Raw genomic sequence first — 15,876 nt, 5'->3', positions numbered from 1 at the left:
GAAAGTAATGAGTAAATTACTATAAAACAGTATTATAGTTTGATTGTTGTGTTCTTTTTTGTTGTAAACATGCTCGTGTTTAGATAGGCCTATTTGTGCGTGTGCGCTTTTGTGCGCAACGGCATGTGCCCATCCATCTCATTAGGAGATGTTAGGCTAATATTTAAATGAAAGTAATGAGTAAATTACTATAAAACAATATTAGAGTTGTTTGATTGTTGTGTTCATTTTTTTGTTGTAAACATGCTCGTGTTTAGATAGGCCTATTTGTGCGTGTGCGCCGTTGTGCGCAACGATATTGTGCGCATTCATCTCATTAGGAGATGTTAGGCTAATATTTAAATGAAAGTAATGAGTAAATTACTATAAAACAATATTAGAGTTGTTTGATTGTTGTGTTCATTTTTTTGTTGTAAACATGCTCGTGTTTAGATAGGCCTATTTGTGCGTGTGCGCCGTTGTGCGCAACGATATTGTGCGCATTCATCTCATTAGGAGATGTTAATATTTAAGTAAGGAATAATTGACGACAGGCCGTTGAATTATTAGAAAAATAGTGCACACTCGAGCTAATAGGCTAAATGAAACACAAAGCCCTTTTAACAAGTAGGCCTATCAATAATTATTTATTTGTTATAGAATAATAACGAAAACCCGTGCAGTTTAATTTTTATTAAAATTAAACTGCATGTGTCCATTTATTGTGAAGTTAGACATTACAAATTGCGGATCAAGCGCATGGGGCTGCATGTTTTTTCTTGTTATGAATTGTATCCTATTTTCCGTTGTTACAGTTATTACTACGCGCAGTGATATGGAACTAATGCGGTCAAAACTACTTTAGCCGTGCGTTTCCCTGAAAATAATTGCACACCTTATAACCTTCTCAACCAATCAGAATCAAGCATGTAACAGCCCTGTAGTATAATATAAAATAATATAATGTTTGTTTTGACTGTTGTGTTCTTCTGTGTTGTAAGTATGCCTATTAGTGCGTGTGCACAGTTTCACGCAATGTTTGTATACTTTAACCACCTCCGAGGATAGTAGGGGTCGCGAGTCACTCGCACCTTTATTTTGGGGGTCGTGGGCTGAAAAGTTTGGGAACCCCTGTCTTAGGCCATCAATGTGTACTAACATTTACGAGTCATTAAATCATGTTTAATTTGGACTTCTCTGTGTATGCTCTTTGAGGAAGTGACCATAGACCTGCATTATATGACTGACAGACAAGAACGGTTTGACCTAAAAATATCAAAATTGAAACTACTGCGGAAACAAAGCTAAAACATATCAAAAATTAATTTCAAAGTGAACTATCCCTTTTAAAAAAACTGCATGCATTTTGCAACATTGCTTTGGTTGTTGTGCTTCAGCTCTGCGTTACTGTGCTGAATATGGTTATCCAATTGCTTATAAAACATCCACTACTAGGCTTGCATTAAAGGTGCAGTATGTATTATTGACAGCTAGTGGTTGAAATGGGTACTGCAGTCTAAATTCAAAATGTTGGAAAGAGTTGACCCCGCCCCCTCCTCCTCAGACTCGACGATCACACAGGTTTCTAGATTGAGGACAGTCAACAAGAGCGAGCAAAATTGACAATGGAAGGCAAGGAGACTTAAAGGACAACTCCGGTGCAAAATGAACCTCGGGTGTAATAACACATTGGTACAGACTAAATCGTTCCCTGAGATTTGTTTTCATGATAATCGAATGTAAAGAGTTTTATCTCTAAAAACAGTTTAGCTTATAACGCTAGTATATTGGGCATCGAGTAAGCAAAAAAAGATCGCTAGTTAATACCATTAACAAGGCTCAAATTAGCCCCACACTAACACGGCAGCATAATGAGTGTCCTTACATGCAAACCGAAGCATTGAGAACTTTGTAAGTGTATAGACAGTTTAATAAGAAGATACTTTACACAGACAGTACAGTTAGCGCATACAGACAGCAGCCATCTTGGAAAACAGCCTCGATCAGTCAAACCACGAACACGGTGATACGTGAGCTGAACTGTGACTTGGAATCTCATATGGTCCGTTGTTTCCGGAAGAAAGCACTGAGCGCATAAGAGAAGCACTGAACGCAACAGAGAAAATAAAAAAATAAATATAATTTATCTTATCTTCAATATCTACACGTACTGTTCGCTCACCTTCGTGGTTCGATTGATCGAGGCTGTTTTCCAAGATGGCTGCTGTCTGTATGCGCTAACTGTACTGTCTGTATAAAATATCTTCTTATTAAACTGTCAATACACTTACAAAGTTCTCAATGCTTCGGTTTGCATGTAAGGACACTCATTATGCTGCCGTGTTAGTGTGGGGCTAATTTGAGCCTTGTTAATGGTATTAACTAGCGATCTCTTTTTGCTTACTCGATGCCCAATATACTAGCGTTATAAGCTAAACTGTTTTTAGAGATAAAACTCTTTATATTCGATTATCATGAAAACAAATCTCAGGGAACGATTTAGTCTGTACCAATGTGTTATTACACCCGAGGTTCATTTTGCGCCGGAGTTGTCCTTTAAGTTGTTGTGTAAGTTGATGAGTTGATTTATCCGCCTTTTAATATGCTTCCGTTTATAGAGATTTTTAGATGGATGCTTTTTAGGTCGGATAGAATCTGCGATCTCCGACACATTTGTTTGTTTGGCTTCAATCATCGCTGCAATACGCTGCGTTTTCCGCCAACTGGCAGACTGGGGTGTCGCAATACTATTTGGGTAAATCACCCAGACCAAAACAAAAACATACATTCCGACATGGAAGGCACACTTCAAAGTAAAATAACTGGCTGTAGCATTGTTTTTCAGCAATGTATGTGAACTTAGTACAGTATGTTTCCTAAATATCTGCAAATATATTATGGTATTTTTATGCAGTTTATACAGTGGGGGGGGGGAAAACATACAGCAGCATCTTTAACACTTTCCCAGACTTGACATGGAATCATTACTGGTGTAGCAACGACCCCCATTTCCTGCAAGGGTTATGCTTTGACATTGACGCATTCTGACAGGATTAGCGGATATTGGGAGGTAAAATGTGAAGCCAAGAATGAGTGCTATGACAGCTGCTCCATGGAAATGTAATGAACCCAAGTTTGTCACCATTTACCGAAGGGTGATATTGACTTTCTGTCATAGGCATAATATTGCTGACAATTGTTAGATATGTAGGTTGGCTGACAGAGTGTATCTGACAAATTAATAACAGAGGTGACAATGACGGAGGTGCAAATCACCTTTTTTTTTTACCAGTCAGCCTGATGAAGTGAACGAAGCGTGACCAAAGAGTTGTGTGTAATGCAAAACACTCAGATGTCTTCCAAGCATGTCTTCCAAGTTTCTTTCTTCCCATCATGAGTTCCTTGATATGCCAATGGCGAGGTTCAATCTGACTATAAAATATTATGTTATATAAATATTAGATTATAATATTGTATTATAAGCTTCTGCAGAGCAAGTACAGGACTTGCTAATGTCAATTTCATACACGACACACTGTTGTGAGCAAGTAAGACATGCTGCTTTTGTACAAGCATACATGAATTACCCGTAGCAGATCTATACAGGTGGAGCTGGGGAAGGTGGAGGGTTTCTGAAAGTGCGCTGCAAACTGCTACAACCAAGTATTTTAAAGTTGAGCAGCAAACTCATTGGCTACTGATACATCGGGAACCAATCAGCTGTGCCCTAGAGAATGATGTAATTGCAAGCAGATTGAGTTAAGGTGCTTCACTACCTGGCGCCATCTAGAGTTTCATGATATATATATATATATATATAATGCTATTATATTATTATTTATACACTTCGGATTTTATCTTCCACAGAACTGTCCCTTAAATAACAAAATATATTTGAATCGACATATGGACTTATTTGTGCAAAACCTGATGATCCATATCCGTCAGCATAATTTGAGAATGTTCCAAAGAGCATCTTGTGCTTCAGTGGAAAGCAAGAAAATCTGATCTTTTGTACAAAGGAGTTCACATGATCAATGCCACAAATTTGCTCAGTGAAGCAAGGTTTTGCTTAGATATTTACTTCAAACGTACCCCTATTCTAGTTTAAAATCTAGTTCTAGTTCACTATAGGTTCAAATAAAAATAAAACCTTGATTTTCGATGTATTCTCAGACTTTTCTCAGAATTGCATATCAAATTCCAGTCATGAGAAGTTCAATAAGTCAATCACAAAATCTGCCCCAAGCTTGTCGAACAGAACATTTCCTTGCTTTCCATGTCATCCTCCTTCACAGTTCATTACAGACACAAACCCAAGACTAACTAAGAGACATCCCATAAGAATAATAAATGAGATGTATTAAGGTTTTATGAGAAAATGGGCAAATGGCATGTTCTCCTGCCTCCTTCCATCTGCATGTGGCCGAGAACTTTATTGAATAATGAATCTCTCACATTCTATGGCCTTCCATCTGAAGCCAGTGGCAAATGACACAAGAAAAAAGCATGAAGTAAAGCCTAAAAACAGAAATGACTGTTAACGACATGCTAAAAGGCCTCCAACCACTTAAAGCAATTACGTATTCCTCAAAGCACAGAGACTACAACAGACTGGTGACACTTTAAAAAAAAAAGGAACATACGACTTCCAATGTTAGGAGTGTTCGGAAACCTGCTTTGAAACTGTCACATGCCAAACTACAAGCAACTCCCAAAGTAGTTAAATTACAGTAAAGCTACTTTAGACTCAGATAAAGAAAAGATGCTAACTGCACTGAAGCAATTTAAAGGGATAGTTCACCCAAAAATGAAAATTGTGGTGAAGAAGTGGATGGAAGCAAGTTATTTTAGTCGATAAAGTTTTAAATGTGGATATTTTTCTTACACAAACGCATCGCATCACTACAGAAGGCCTTTATTAACCCCCCAGAGCCGTGTGGAAAACTTTTATCAAGGATGGATGCGCTTTGTTGGACTTCCAAAAAAATACCCATTCACTCCCATTATAAAGCTTGGAAGAGCCAGGACATTTTTAACATAACTCCGATTGTGTGCGTCTGAAAAAAGAATGTCATATTCACCTAGGATGGCTTCAGGGTGAGTAAATCATGGGCTAATTTTCATTTTTGGGTGAACTATCCCTTTAAGTGGGCAATATTTTTGTTTTATTTATTGATTACATCATTTATATTTATTATATTTAAATCATATTTTCAATCAGAGCAGTATTTATCTGGCAAAACAAAGGACATCTTAATTAGGATGACAGCATTTAACTTTTTACACAGAATACATTTAACTGAATACAGCTAATAATCACATCAAAAATGTTACACTACCTTTCAATATTTTCTAATTTAGTGCTTAAAAAACATTTGTCATTATTTTCAATGTTGTGCTGATTAACATAAATGTGGAAACTGTGATACATTTTTTTCAGGATTCTTTGATGAACAGAAAGTTCAAAAGAACAGCATTTATTTAAAATGGAAACTTATAAATGTATTTACTTTCACTTTTGATCAATTGATGCGTCCTTGCTGAATAAAAGTATTAATTTGCCTTAATTTTTGGAAGTGAATGTACAATAACTAAATATCTTGCTGCAAAAACATGTAACAATGACTTCTATGCAAGATCTCAAATTAATGAATCAGTTCATTTGAATGGTTCATGTAAATCATTTCACAAGTGAACCACTTAAACTGAATCAGTCTAAAATGATTCAGAATCCAATGCTACATGGAAAAAGTGGATAGTTTAGAAGTAAGTTGCAGCAGTTTAACTTTATACCACAATACTGCATATTTTTGGAAAAGCTAGACGACGAAATAGTTAAGGCAGTAATGGCTATACTTGTAGCACTTGCAAGGTTTGTGAATGCAAAGCATGTCTTGATTCAGATGTTCTGGATCTGTCTTCCTCTTGTTTAAGAGGGAAACTGATGATGGCTTTGACTTGAGAAGTAATGGGAAACAGGAAGGAAAAGGCAGAAGGTAAAAGAAAGCAGAAGTAAATTGCAGCTCTGGGGCACCTGTATGCTGTAGAGTACAAAAGGCAAAGGGTGAGACACAAGCTCACAAAAACCAAGAAAACAAATGAATGTAGGTGAAAGAAAGGAAATGCCAGAGAGGGTTACATAAGCCTGCAGTGAACTCCCTATCAATTTAAAGTTTTCTGCAACATGTCCCTGCGGCACCTCAAAACATGAAAGATTGCCTTTGTTCGTCATTTCTCTCTTTCGTTCTTTCTCTCTAGTTGTTTGTCGATCTTTTTTGCTCCGATTTCCTTTCCCATCAGTCTATTTAATTCCTTTTGCTCTTTATTTGTAAAGTGACGCCTGAAAAAATTATACACGGATTACAGGAAAAATAAGTAAGGTTTTCATATAACACTATTCATATGACAACATGACATATTATTATTATGCAGTGATTGAGCAGTTACAGCAATTAGAAGAGGCAATTACATGAAAAGTGTTAATTGTGCACCTACTTCCTCTCTAAAACCTTTTTAGTTTTTTTTTTTATCCCCGATATTGCTAGATCTCATTCAGATAGCTAAAATGGCATTGCTAATGTTGTGTAAGCAATACTAAAACTGTGCCAGACTTCATAAAACCTGTTGTCCTGAAGCATTACACTCTGAACATCCGAATTTCTACATTCCGAAAAGTGTTCCAATATCTTGTTTCTGAAAAGACTTTATTTTTGTCCGCTGATATAATAAAGCAAGCTATTTTTACAGTAGTTGCTACATTTTTTCACATAAATATATTTTTTTCACTTTGCAGGAGTAAAATGGATTTTACCTGAAAATTCACAATGAAAATAATTAGTGTATGATAATTACACCTAATAAATACTAAATAGTTATAGTAAAGTTTAGTAAGGACACATTTAAAGGTGAACTAAGTAACTTTTTACCTTAACCGAACAGCTTTGGAGTCATTGTAATGTTTATATTACTGATTTCGTGTTGAATGGTGGTCGTCTCGCACCCCCCTGGTGCCTGTGAGCCGCAAAACCACCCTTGCAACTTTGGGCCGGCGGGCCGCCGGCCTCAGTGTTTGGAAGTATCATGTGATATCAGGTCTCGCGAGGTAACAAATTGCTTTACGGCAAAAAACAGATGTGATAAAATTCTGATAAAATGAGCATCATACAGAAATAACCCGGCGCCGTATACATGTGGTGTTCGAGGCGCACATACAATACAGACTGCCGACAGTTAAACAGGGCGCGTGCAGCTCTTAAAGGGGCCATACCTTATTTCCACTCGTTACAGCGTCCATCCTACTGAACAGGTACCGGTGTACAGGGGGAGGGGATCCGGCCGTGAGTGCGAGCAATCTCTGCGTGAGTGCTATTCACGACAGTAAAAGTACTCCACAGCGACTCTAGGGGTCACTGTTTGACAAAAACGGAATTCCTACTTAGTGCTGCTTTAATTGATCAAAAGTGACAGTATGACACATTGTTACAAAAAATGTATATTTTGAATAAATGCTGTTTTGTACTTTTGTACTTTCTCTTCATCAAAGAATCTTGAACAAAAATTATGTTTTACACACACACACACACACACACACTCACAAAAAAAAAAAAGTTTTTACACTGATAATAATAATAAATGTTTCTTGAGCACCAAATCAGCAAATTTAAATTATTTCTAAAGGATCATGATGTGACACTGAAAACTGGAGTGATGATGCTGAAGATTCAGTATTGCCATAACAGGAATAAATTACATTTTAAAATATTATATTATATTATATTATATTATATTATATTATATTATATTATATTATATTATATTATATTATAAAAAAATGGAGAGCACAAGAGACGAATACACCAAATTTTATAGTTTGAAAGTTAATTTCCACTGGATGTACAGATTTCCATAATAATGAATTAACTTCCTGTGTGGAAGGGATGAATGTTTATCAAAGGATCTTGTCTGAAATTCTCATCCTCTGGAAGTAATTGCAAGTGCTCTTCTGTTCCTGATGACGGCTGGTCTTTTTCTACTGTTCTCTGTGGCTTTCCTTCATTAGTACAGGAATCTAAACAGAGGGAGTGCTGAGCTCGGCTCAAACATGCCTCTTACTTTGATTAGCAAGGGTGAAGCGTGCTCTCCAAAGATTACGTTGATGTCTACCATGAGAGTGTCAGCATCAAGTTCACAGACTTTAGTTTGCTTTGTAAAGTTTCTCAACGTTTCAGTCTTCAGTGCATCTTTTGGTCTTCTCTCTCTTTGTCATCCATTGGGCGTCTTGCCTTTTCACTTCATGGTTCAAAGGAGAGGTGAACATCAGAGCCATCATGCTTCCTGATAACCAGTCGGGGCGCCAGACAGCACCTCCTGTGGCATGCTGGGTAAGCTGCTCAAGTTGGGTAGCTGCCCACCAGCCCTTGAGACCCATTTCCTTTTATTAATGAATCTCTTTCTGTCTAGTTCCTTACAAATGCACAGACCTAAAAATGAGCTTTTAAGGATCTTCAACAGTCAAATACCAGGAGAGAATATTCAAGAGCATTCAACTAAACGCTTCCCTAGACAGTGCTTGGATTAATCAAAAAAGACTTTCAGTTATCCGTGGATCTATTTAGTTCTGAGACAGCTCACAAGATCTGCATGTCGAAATTTTCCACCCTTGTCATCCAGAACTCCCCAACCCTCCACCCCATGTGTGGAGGAACCTTCCAGTCTGAAACCATCTGTTCGGACGACTGGTCCACACTCCTCTGAAACAATCTGTTCAGGGTGATGGGCCGATTCCACTGTGCTCCAGATATTCACATAGAATGGTCTGAGATTTTATGTTGGCTTCTTTGTTTAATATTTTTCAAAACCGTAAACTTTCCATGTTTAACACTAATGCATGACCCAAAAAAACATGTATTGGATTCAATGGTCTACAAGGTAAAGGTATCTTTTTTTGTTTGTTTATTTTTAGCGTTATTTAGAGCAGTGCTTTTTAAACCTGTCCTGAGGACACCCCCATCACTGCACATTTTGGATGTCTTCCTCATCAGACACAACCAATTCAGAGATTGTCTTATTATTGGGAGATGAGAGGGTCTGTGGCTCTAGCATTGGTTGCAGGCTTGCAGTGGCTTTGCCCAATTCAAGTCCTGGGCTGTGTCTGAAGTCGCCCTCCTTAACCCTTAAATAGGCCATTATTTGAGGGGACAGCCATTTGTAGTGGTGTCCAAAACCATAGTGGACGTTATCGAGTGCACTCAATCCCACAATGAACCGCAAAAATGAGTGTACAACCAATGTATGCTCAACGGCTAGAGAATACCCATAATGCATTGTGACGGTCACGCCAAATTAATTCCCGCGTCTCGCCAGAAGATTGCACCCGCAAAGCTGAATCATCCATCCATTTTCTAAACCACTGATCCAATGTGGCTACAGGGTAATGTCATTCCGTTATAAATTCCTTTTTATTTGATTATTAAATTGTTTCATTAGGGTTTATACATGCTAGTTTCCATTAAAGAGTTAAAGATACATCTTTTCATTACTACTGGAGATGCCAGTTTGCTAAGTTTCGAATGATTATTAAACAGCAAGCACAAATTATACAAAAGTGGCAGCCCTTCCAACACACTCAGTATCCGAATTCACTCCCTCGTTTTCATTCATTCCTTCAAGTGAAGGAACTATATTAGGACTATATTAGTGGAGTAATGTAGTGAATAGTAGTTGAGGGTATAAAGGGGCGATTTCGTGACCTAAGTATTCTACTAATGAGCTGATGGGTTGAATCAGGTGTGTTAGTTAAAAGGGTCAAAATAATCCATATGCATTTCCTATGAAACTTTCATCTAAGACTTGGAATAGTGATAGTACAAATTTATTATAACTATAATCTATGGCAACTATATAATTAACATTGCTGATTCTTACATACTTATGAAAATACATTGAATATCAAGAAATTGTATTATTTTAATGAGAAATATTCTATAAATCATATCAGGTCAATTTGAACTCCTTTATGCATTACAGTGTTCAAATAAATAAAATAAAAAGACACTTCATATATCTTGTCATATATCTAAATCTAAACTTTAGATATGTTGCATCATTTAACCCTATAGGACTGCAGCTGGTCAATCATTCACTCGGACGTTCTCTCTCTTTGTTTGTCCTTTTTTCTGACTAACCTCCCATCCGACCACACCCCTCACTCTATATCTCAGAACAAGGTCATGTATAATTCACAACTCCAATAACCACCAAAAACCACTGCATATTCATTAAGTCTTTCATGTTAGATGTTGAATTTGAAAGTGCGTAGAGTCAAAGCCCTCTCTGAACTCAGATTTATATTTCTGACATAAAATATGGAGGGATCTTTTGTGTTTTCTTTTATTTCTTTCATTTTTTGTGCCATCCTATTTGATATTCCATTATTATCCTTTGTGAGGGTGATATTGAAAGCTTATGACAGGGAGAAGAAGAGACCTGCCATTGTATTTGATAAGCACAAGATCTGGAAAGTAATAATGAAAGGATTATGAAAAATATCTCCTCGAAGATGAATGCAAGGTTACTTTCCTAATGCTGTCTGGTCATGTCAAGAACCGCAAATGAGCAAGACAGTGACCAGTCTGCGTATAAAAACAAAAATTAATAAATCACACTTTCAGCAAAAGTGAAAGTGAAAGATGGGTTTTAATTAAGCGAAATGTATGTATATTTCTATCATGACAACTCTATGAAGAGTTAAGCATGGCAATGTATACGACAATGTTAATATCTTAGCTCTTGGCGGAACAGATCTGGAACGCTGCTGCTGCTCCTGTTGTTGCTGCTGATGATGTTAATTATTGCTGCTGCTGCAGAGCAAGTACAGAGACTTGCTACTGCCAATCCATACACAGACACTCTGCTGTGAGCAAGTAAGAAATCTCACTTTCACAAATAGCATACATGAAATTACCCGAAGCAGATCTATACAGGTGGAGCTGGGGAAGGTGGAGGGTTTCAGAGGAACTTTGAAAGTGTGCTGAAATTTACTACAGCAAACACTGACCTATTGAACTGAACTATTTAAATGTTAAGCAGCAAGCTCATTGGCTGCAGATGCAACAGGAACCAATCAGCTTGTGCCATGTAGCTAACAATGTAATTGTCAGCCAGTTGCGTTAAAGGTGCAATGTGTGATATTTCTGAGGATCTATTGACAGAAATGCAATTTAAGATCCATAACTATGTGTTCAGTGGTGTATAAAGACCTTACTCAATGAACCGTTGGTTTTATTACCTTAGAATGAGACATATCTACATAACCCCCTTCTATGAAGGTCACATATTGTGACGTCATGTTTCTACCGTAGCCGACAGCGAACAAACAGCGCTAAAAGAAGCCGCAGAAAGCTAGAAGCTAGCCATAGACACCGTGAGTAGTGACTTTTCTCTTGTCAGTGGTGTAAAATATGTAGTTGTATTGTTTCATGTAACTTAGTTCTTCTCCCTCGCTGTGTTATGGCTTTGACAATCAGCTGATTAGTACTATTGACCGTAAAAAAGTAATGTTACAGGAGTCACCAACCCGTCGATCGCGAAGAGTTTTCAAAACAAGAGAAAAAAAACAATATTTGTATTCATATTTGTGTGTAGTAAATGGTGTTTAAGGGATGCGGAGGCGCCCGCGCTGTTACAATCACGTCATTTTTGCCGCACGCACCTTTGGGCTCATGCGGACGCGTCGAGTATAAACAATGCTTGCTTTAACCAGCTCAGCCACAGCCCTACAGTATAACAGCTCATATTAGCCAGCTAAACTTTAACTACCCTGTTAGAAAAAATATGTAGTTGGATGGTTTCATGTGGTTCTTCTCCCTCGCTGTATTATGGGTTTGCTATGTGGGGAGAAATGTGCTGGTTACGTTCGTAAGACAATCAGCTGATTACAATTATTATATTATATATTAAGACCCTTGATCCTCACCTGACTATGGCTTTGTAAACTTTATCCATGATGTGGTTTATAATGGACTGTGGTACAGAAACCGTGACAATGTTACACACTCTTGGCTACTCTGGCTATTCTCTGCTGTCTCAGACGACGATATGTTTGTCCCGTTTTAGCAACCGTAGCTTCTTCGAAAGGGAGGGGTGAGCAGTGGGCTGAGCCATTAGTGCAACTCGCAACCGAACCTCTAGATGCCGCTAAAATTTACACACTGCACCTTTAAGGACCCATTAGCCTGCACAATCTAGAGTGTCATGATGAAAGTGCTGTTAACGCATTTCAGGTAAAAAAATCCAACTTTCCATAAACATCTAGTTGATAATATAGTTTTGTAGTAGAGATTTGCTATATAGTATATATCAAATAAACCAGAATTTAATATAAATAAATAAAAAATTAGACACAATCTGTCTGTTTTAGCCAATTACTTTTCCAGTTATTTTGTCTGGTTTTGTGACGCCAAAGAAAAAGTCACTATAGAACGGCCTCTGAGGAACACACAGTTTTTAGTTCCTGAATGAATCAGCATTTTTTAACAAAGCAGTTCAATTAGTCAATGATTCACTCATGAAAGTAGTCTATTGTTGCCACCTACTGGCATAACAATGTAATAAGGAAATACAAACAAGAAGAGTGATGCAAAGAGTGAAAGGTCCCGGTGCTGTTGGGGTCATATACACACACAAAATGAACTCAATGAACAATGGTTAATTTTTACATAGTTGGAATGTTGGACAATTTAATGAAGTATCCAAACACTTTTAAAATGACAAAAAAAACTGCATTTGACTCTTAAATTGTGTGAAATTGTGGTATGTAAAATACAAAAAAATTTGATAATTTTATACTTTCATGTCATTTAATTATTTAAACGTAAAGTAAACAGTGTTTACATTCATAGTTTCTATTCCTGCACATTGCACTGTGTAGCCCGCTCACCATGCAATCTCATTGGACAAAAATTCCACTGCATAACTGTACAGTAAATATGATTGGCTGAGACTGTCAAGTTGTGCAATACTTCACATTCAATGTGGACAGACAAATCTTTTCACTGGAAACATGTCCCATTATGCTTCATCAGGACACTGACTAGGCATATTAACATTAGACCTGTAGATAAACAGAAGAAAGAGGGCAAGACTTGGTAGTTGAGAATAAAATGAGTTACCTTCTGATTGTCCCTGTCTCTCTCCATGCGCTGGTGCTCCTGGTGATTCTTGTCTAAAGCCACCTCTTTTTTGGTGATATCATCTTTCAGCTGTTCAAACTCACGGTTCATGTTCTTCACCTTGCGTTTCATCTCAGCATTCAGATCCTAAAAGTGAACGCAAGGAGGCGTGTGAGAGACAGACACAAATGCAGCTGGCCAGGCAGGCAGTCACACTCAAAACACACAAACGCACACATTCACAGGAAAAGAAGTGACAGAGCAGTAATGGGTCATCAAGGAAAAGCTGACAACAAAGGACGGTCATTGATAGACATGAAAAATATATCTTTGAGAAGTCTTACACTTAACTTTTCTCTCTGCAGTATTCAAGGCTTCACTCATTTGTCTCCTAAAGACCAGTGCAGTGACAGTGACAGTGACAGTGACAGAAAAGGCTTTTATATTGTTACAAAAAAATTATATTTCAAATCAATGTTATTTTGAACTTTCTATATTTATCAAAGAATCCCGAATAAAATATAGTGGGGTTTCTACAAAATATTTGTATAAATATAAATATTATAAATATTAAGCAGCACAACTGTTTTCAACATTGATGATAATAAGAAATGTTTATTGAGCTCCAAATCATCATACGGTATTAGAATGATTTTTGAAGGATCATGTGACACTGAAGACTGGCGTAATGATGCTGAAAATTTAGCTTTGCCATCACAGGAAATATAAAAAAAAAGAGAAAACTGGCCCCACTATAGAGCTCCTTGCGGCAATGCAACTTGTGTTGCACTATGAATTACATTCGGACACATTTGGGAATGCATTGATGCGTGAAAATGAGTTTTGCGTAGCTAGAAGCATCTGCATTCATGTATTTTTGTAGAGTTTCAAGCCTAAATCTGCAGAGCAGGATAGGTTACCTGCTATTTCCTACTTCTCACACATGGGGCGGATTCCCGGACAAAGATTAATGTTCACGCCAACTTCACACAAGCTTCCGTGGGGAGTATTACCCAAAGAAGTCGTCCCATGGATCTACTGGCCTCTATGTCTGCTCTCATGTTCATTGGGAGCAGAACTATAATATAAAGGTCTACACACACACACATTTTACCTTGGCCTCGATCAGGTTCTTGCTTAAGAGGTCCCTCTCTGTCCTGACATCCTCATAGAGATTCTGTTGCTGCTTCAGTCTTGTTTCAGCTTCTGCGATTCTCTTCTCATACTCAAATATCTGCATCTGCTTCAGTTTATTGTCCTCCATATTCTCAAAAACCTGTAATGACAGACAAAGACAGTGGGGTTAAATCAGCAAGATCACAGTTAGTCTGTATCTCTGTTTAAAACCTAGTGAGTTGTCTGTTGTCTACATACAGTACATTAGTATTCTAAAAAAAATCAAGATGTAAAATGAAATGATGTTCAATACATGTTGTTTTTACTGAAGAACATATTGTTCTGTACGCTTTTGGAATCACAAAATAAATTGTGGTTAATAAATATAACTATCAACTCTCCTAGTTCCTAATAATAAATTATAGTTAATGTGTGTTATAGGAGTTATCCGAATATTGTGTTTGACAGTGTCTTGAGTAAAAAAAGATTGAGAACCTTCTTGAAAGTAAATTAGGTCATTGCAATGAATTTTGGGATTGCCTTGTCCGTGAAGGATAAGCGTGATACCCATATTTTGTACAAAACAGGGTATAATGCAAAGCAACATCATTTTGCTACCTGCTGTTTCATACAGCCTTTCTGCCAAAATTTTGGAACTGACCTCATGTTATTCATTGAGAGGTTACGCAACTTGCACTGATGAAAATTCAGACCCAGGATTGCCTTTACCCTTTTCCCAACCTTGTCATGTTTTGATTTCCTTTCTTTAACTCAGATACATCCACATCAGGAGAAGTTTAGAGAACCAAACAAACAACTTGGCTTTATTGAATTTCACTGCAGTTTGAATAGTTGCCAATCCATGTTAACCTTTTCACTTGTGCATTTAGCAAAGAACAAAGTGCATAGTTCCAGAGGAGTTCAGAGGAGTGAGCACATGTTTTATGGATGCAAGGGATTTTTACACTAAATTGAAAGCAGAATGTGTCCAAGGCTATGCCATTCAAACTCACATATGCTATATTCAGGGTTAAATTACTCAATTTGAGACAATTTGACAACAGCCTTCAGACATGTATGCCAAACACATTGTGTTTCTAGAGATAAAGAAGGGTGCATGTGTCAGGCTAACCCACAGGTTGCAAATACTCAGCCCTTCTGCAAATAGTGTGTATATTATCAACCAAAGCGTGATAAAATAACGCCAGTCACTGTAAATTCAACAACTCGCAATTCATAGTCAGCTCCAGGGCCTTATAAATCAAACTTGTGAACACCATAGAGTTTTCCCATCATCTCCTCAATAAATCTAGCTAAATTCACTGATCTAAACCTGGCAAATGTCATACTTATTTATTCCCTTAAATGTCGTCCTATAGGACAACAAATGATAAAGTGATCAGCTTTTGTTATTTTGTGGAGCACCGCAGAGCATAGAGTCATCGATCATGTCAGATGTCAAACAATCTAAAAAGTGAAGAGAGGAAATTGCGTTCCAGTGGCCGGATTCACGAAACATCATTATGAACAAATTTGTTCTTCTTAACTTATTATTTAAGAATACAATTATGAATAGTTTGTGTTCTCAAAAACCATGCTGGACAGTAAC

General features: G+C 37.4%; 1 protein-coding gene across 1 annotated transcript in view; it reads right to left on the bottom strand.

Moving 5' to 3' along the window:
* Positions 1-15,876, bottom strand: part of cfap58 (cilia and flagella associated protein 58) — a 133,299-nt gene that overhangs the window by 86,953 nt on the left and 30,470 nt on the right. Inside the window, exons 10-11 of the mRNA XM_056237130.1 lie at positions 14,266-14,427; positions 13,152-13,298 (exon numbers count right to left, since the gene is read on the bottom strand). Of these exons, the coding sequence (XP_056093105.1) occupies positions 13,152-13,298; positions 14,266-14,427 (309 nt within the window). The remainder of the gene's footprint in view (positions 1-13,151; positions 13,299-14,265; positions 14,428-15,876) is intronic.

Source organism: Rhinichthys klamathensis, unplaced genomic scaffold, assembly GCF_029890125.1.
Source record: "Rhinichthys klamathensis goyatoka isolate OS25496 unplaced genomic scaffold, OSU_Roscu_1.1 h1tg000478l_1, whole genome shotgun sequence".
In the NCBI taxonomy this organism is placed as follows: Eukaryota; Metazoa; Chordata; class Actinopteri; order Cypriniformes; family Leuciscidae; genus Rhinichthys; species Rhinichthys klamathensis.
Note: the sequence above shows the minus strand (reverse complement) of the source record. Positions and strands in the feature narration are given on the sequence as shown.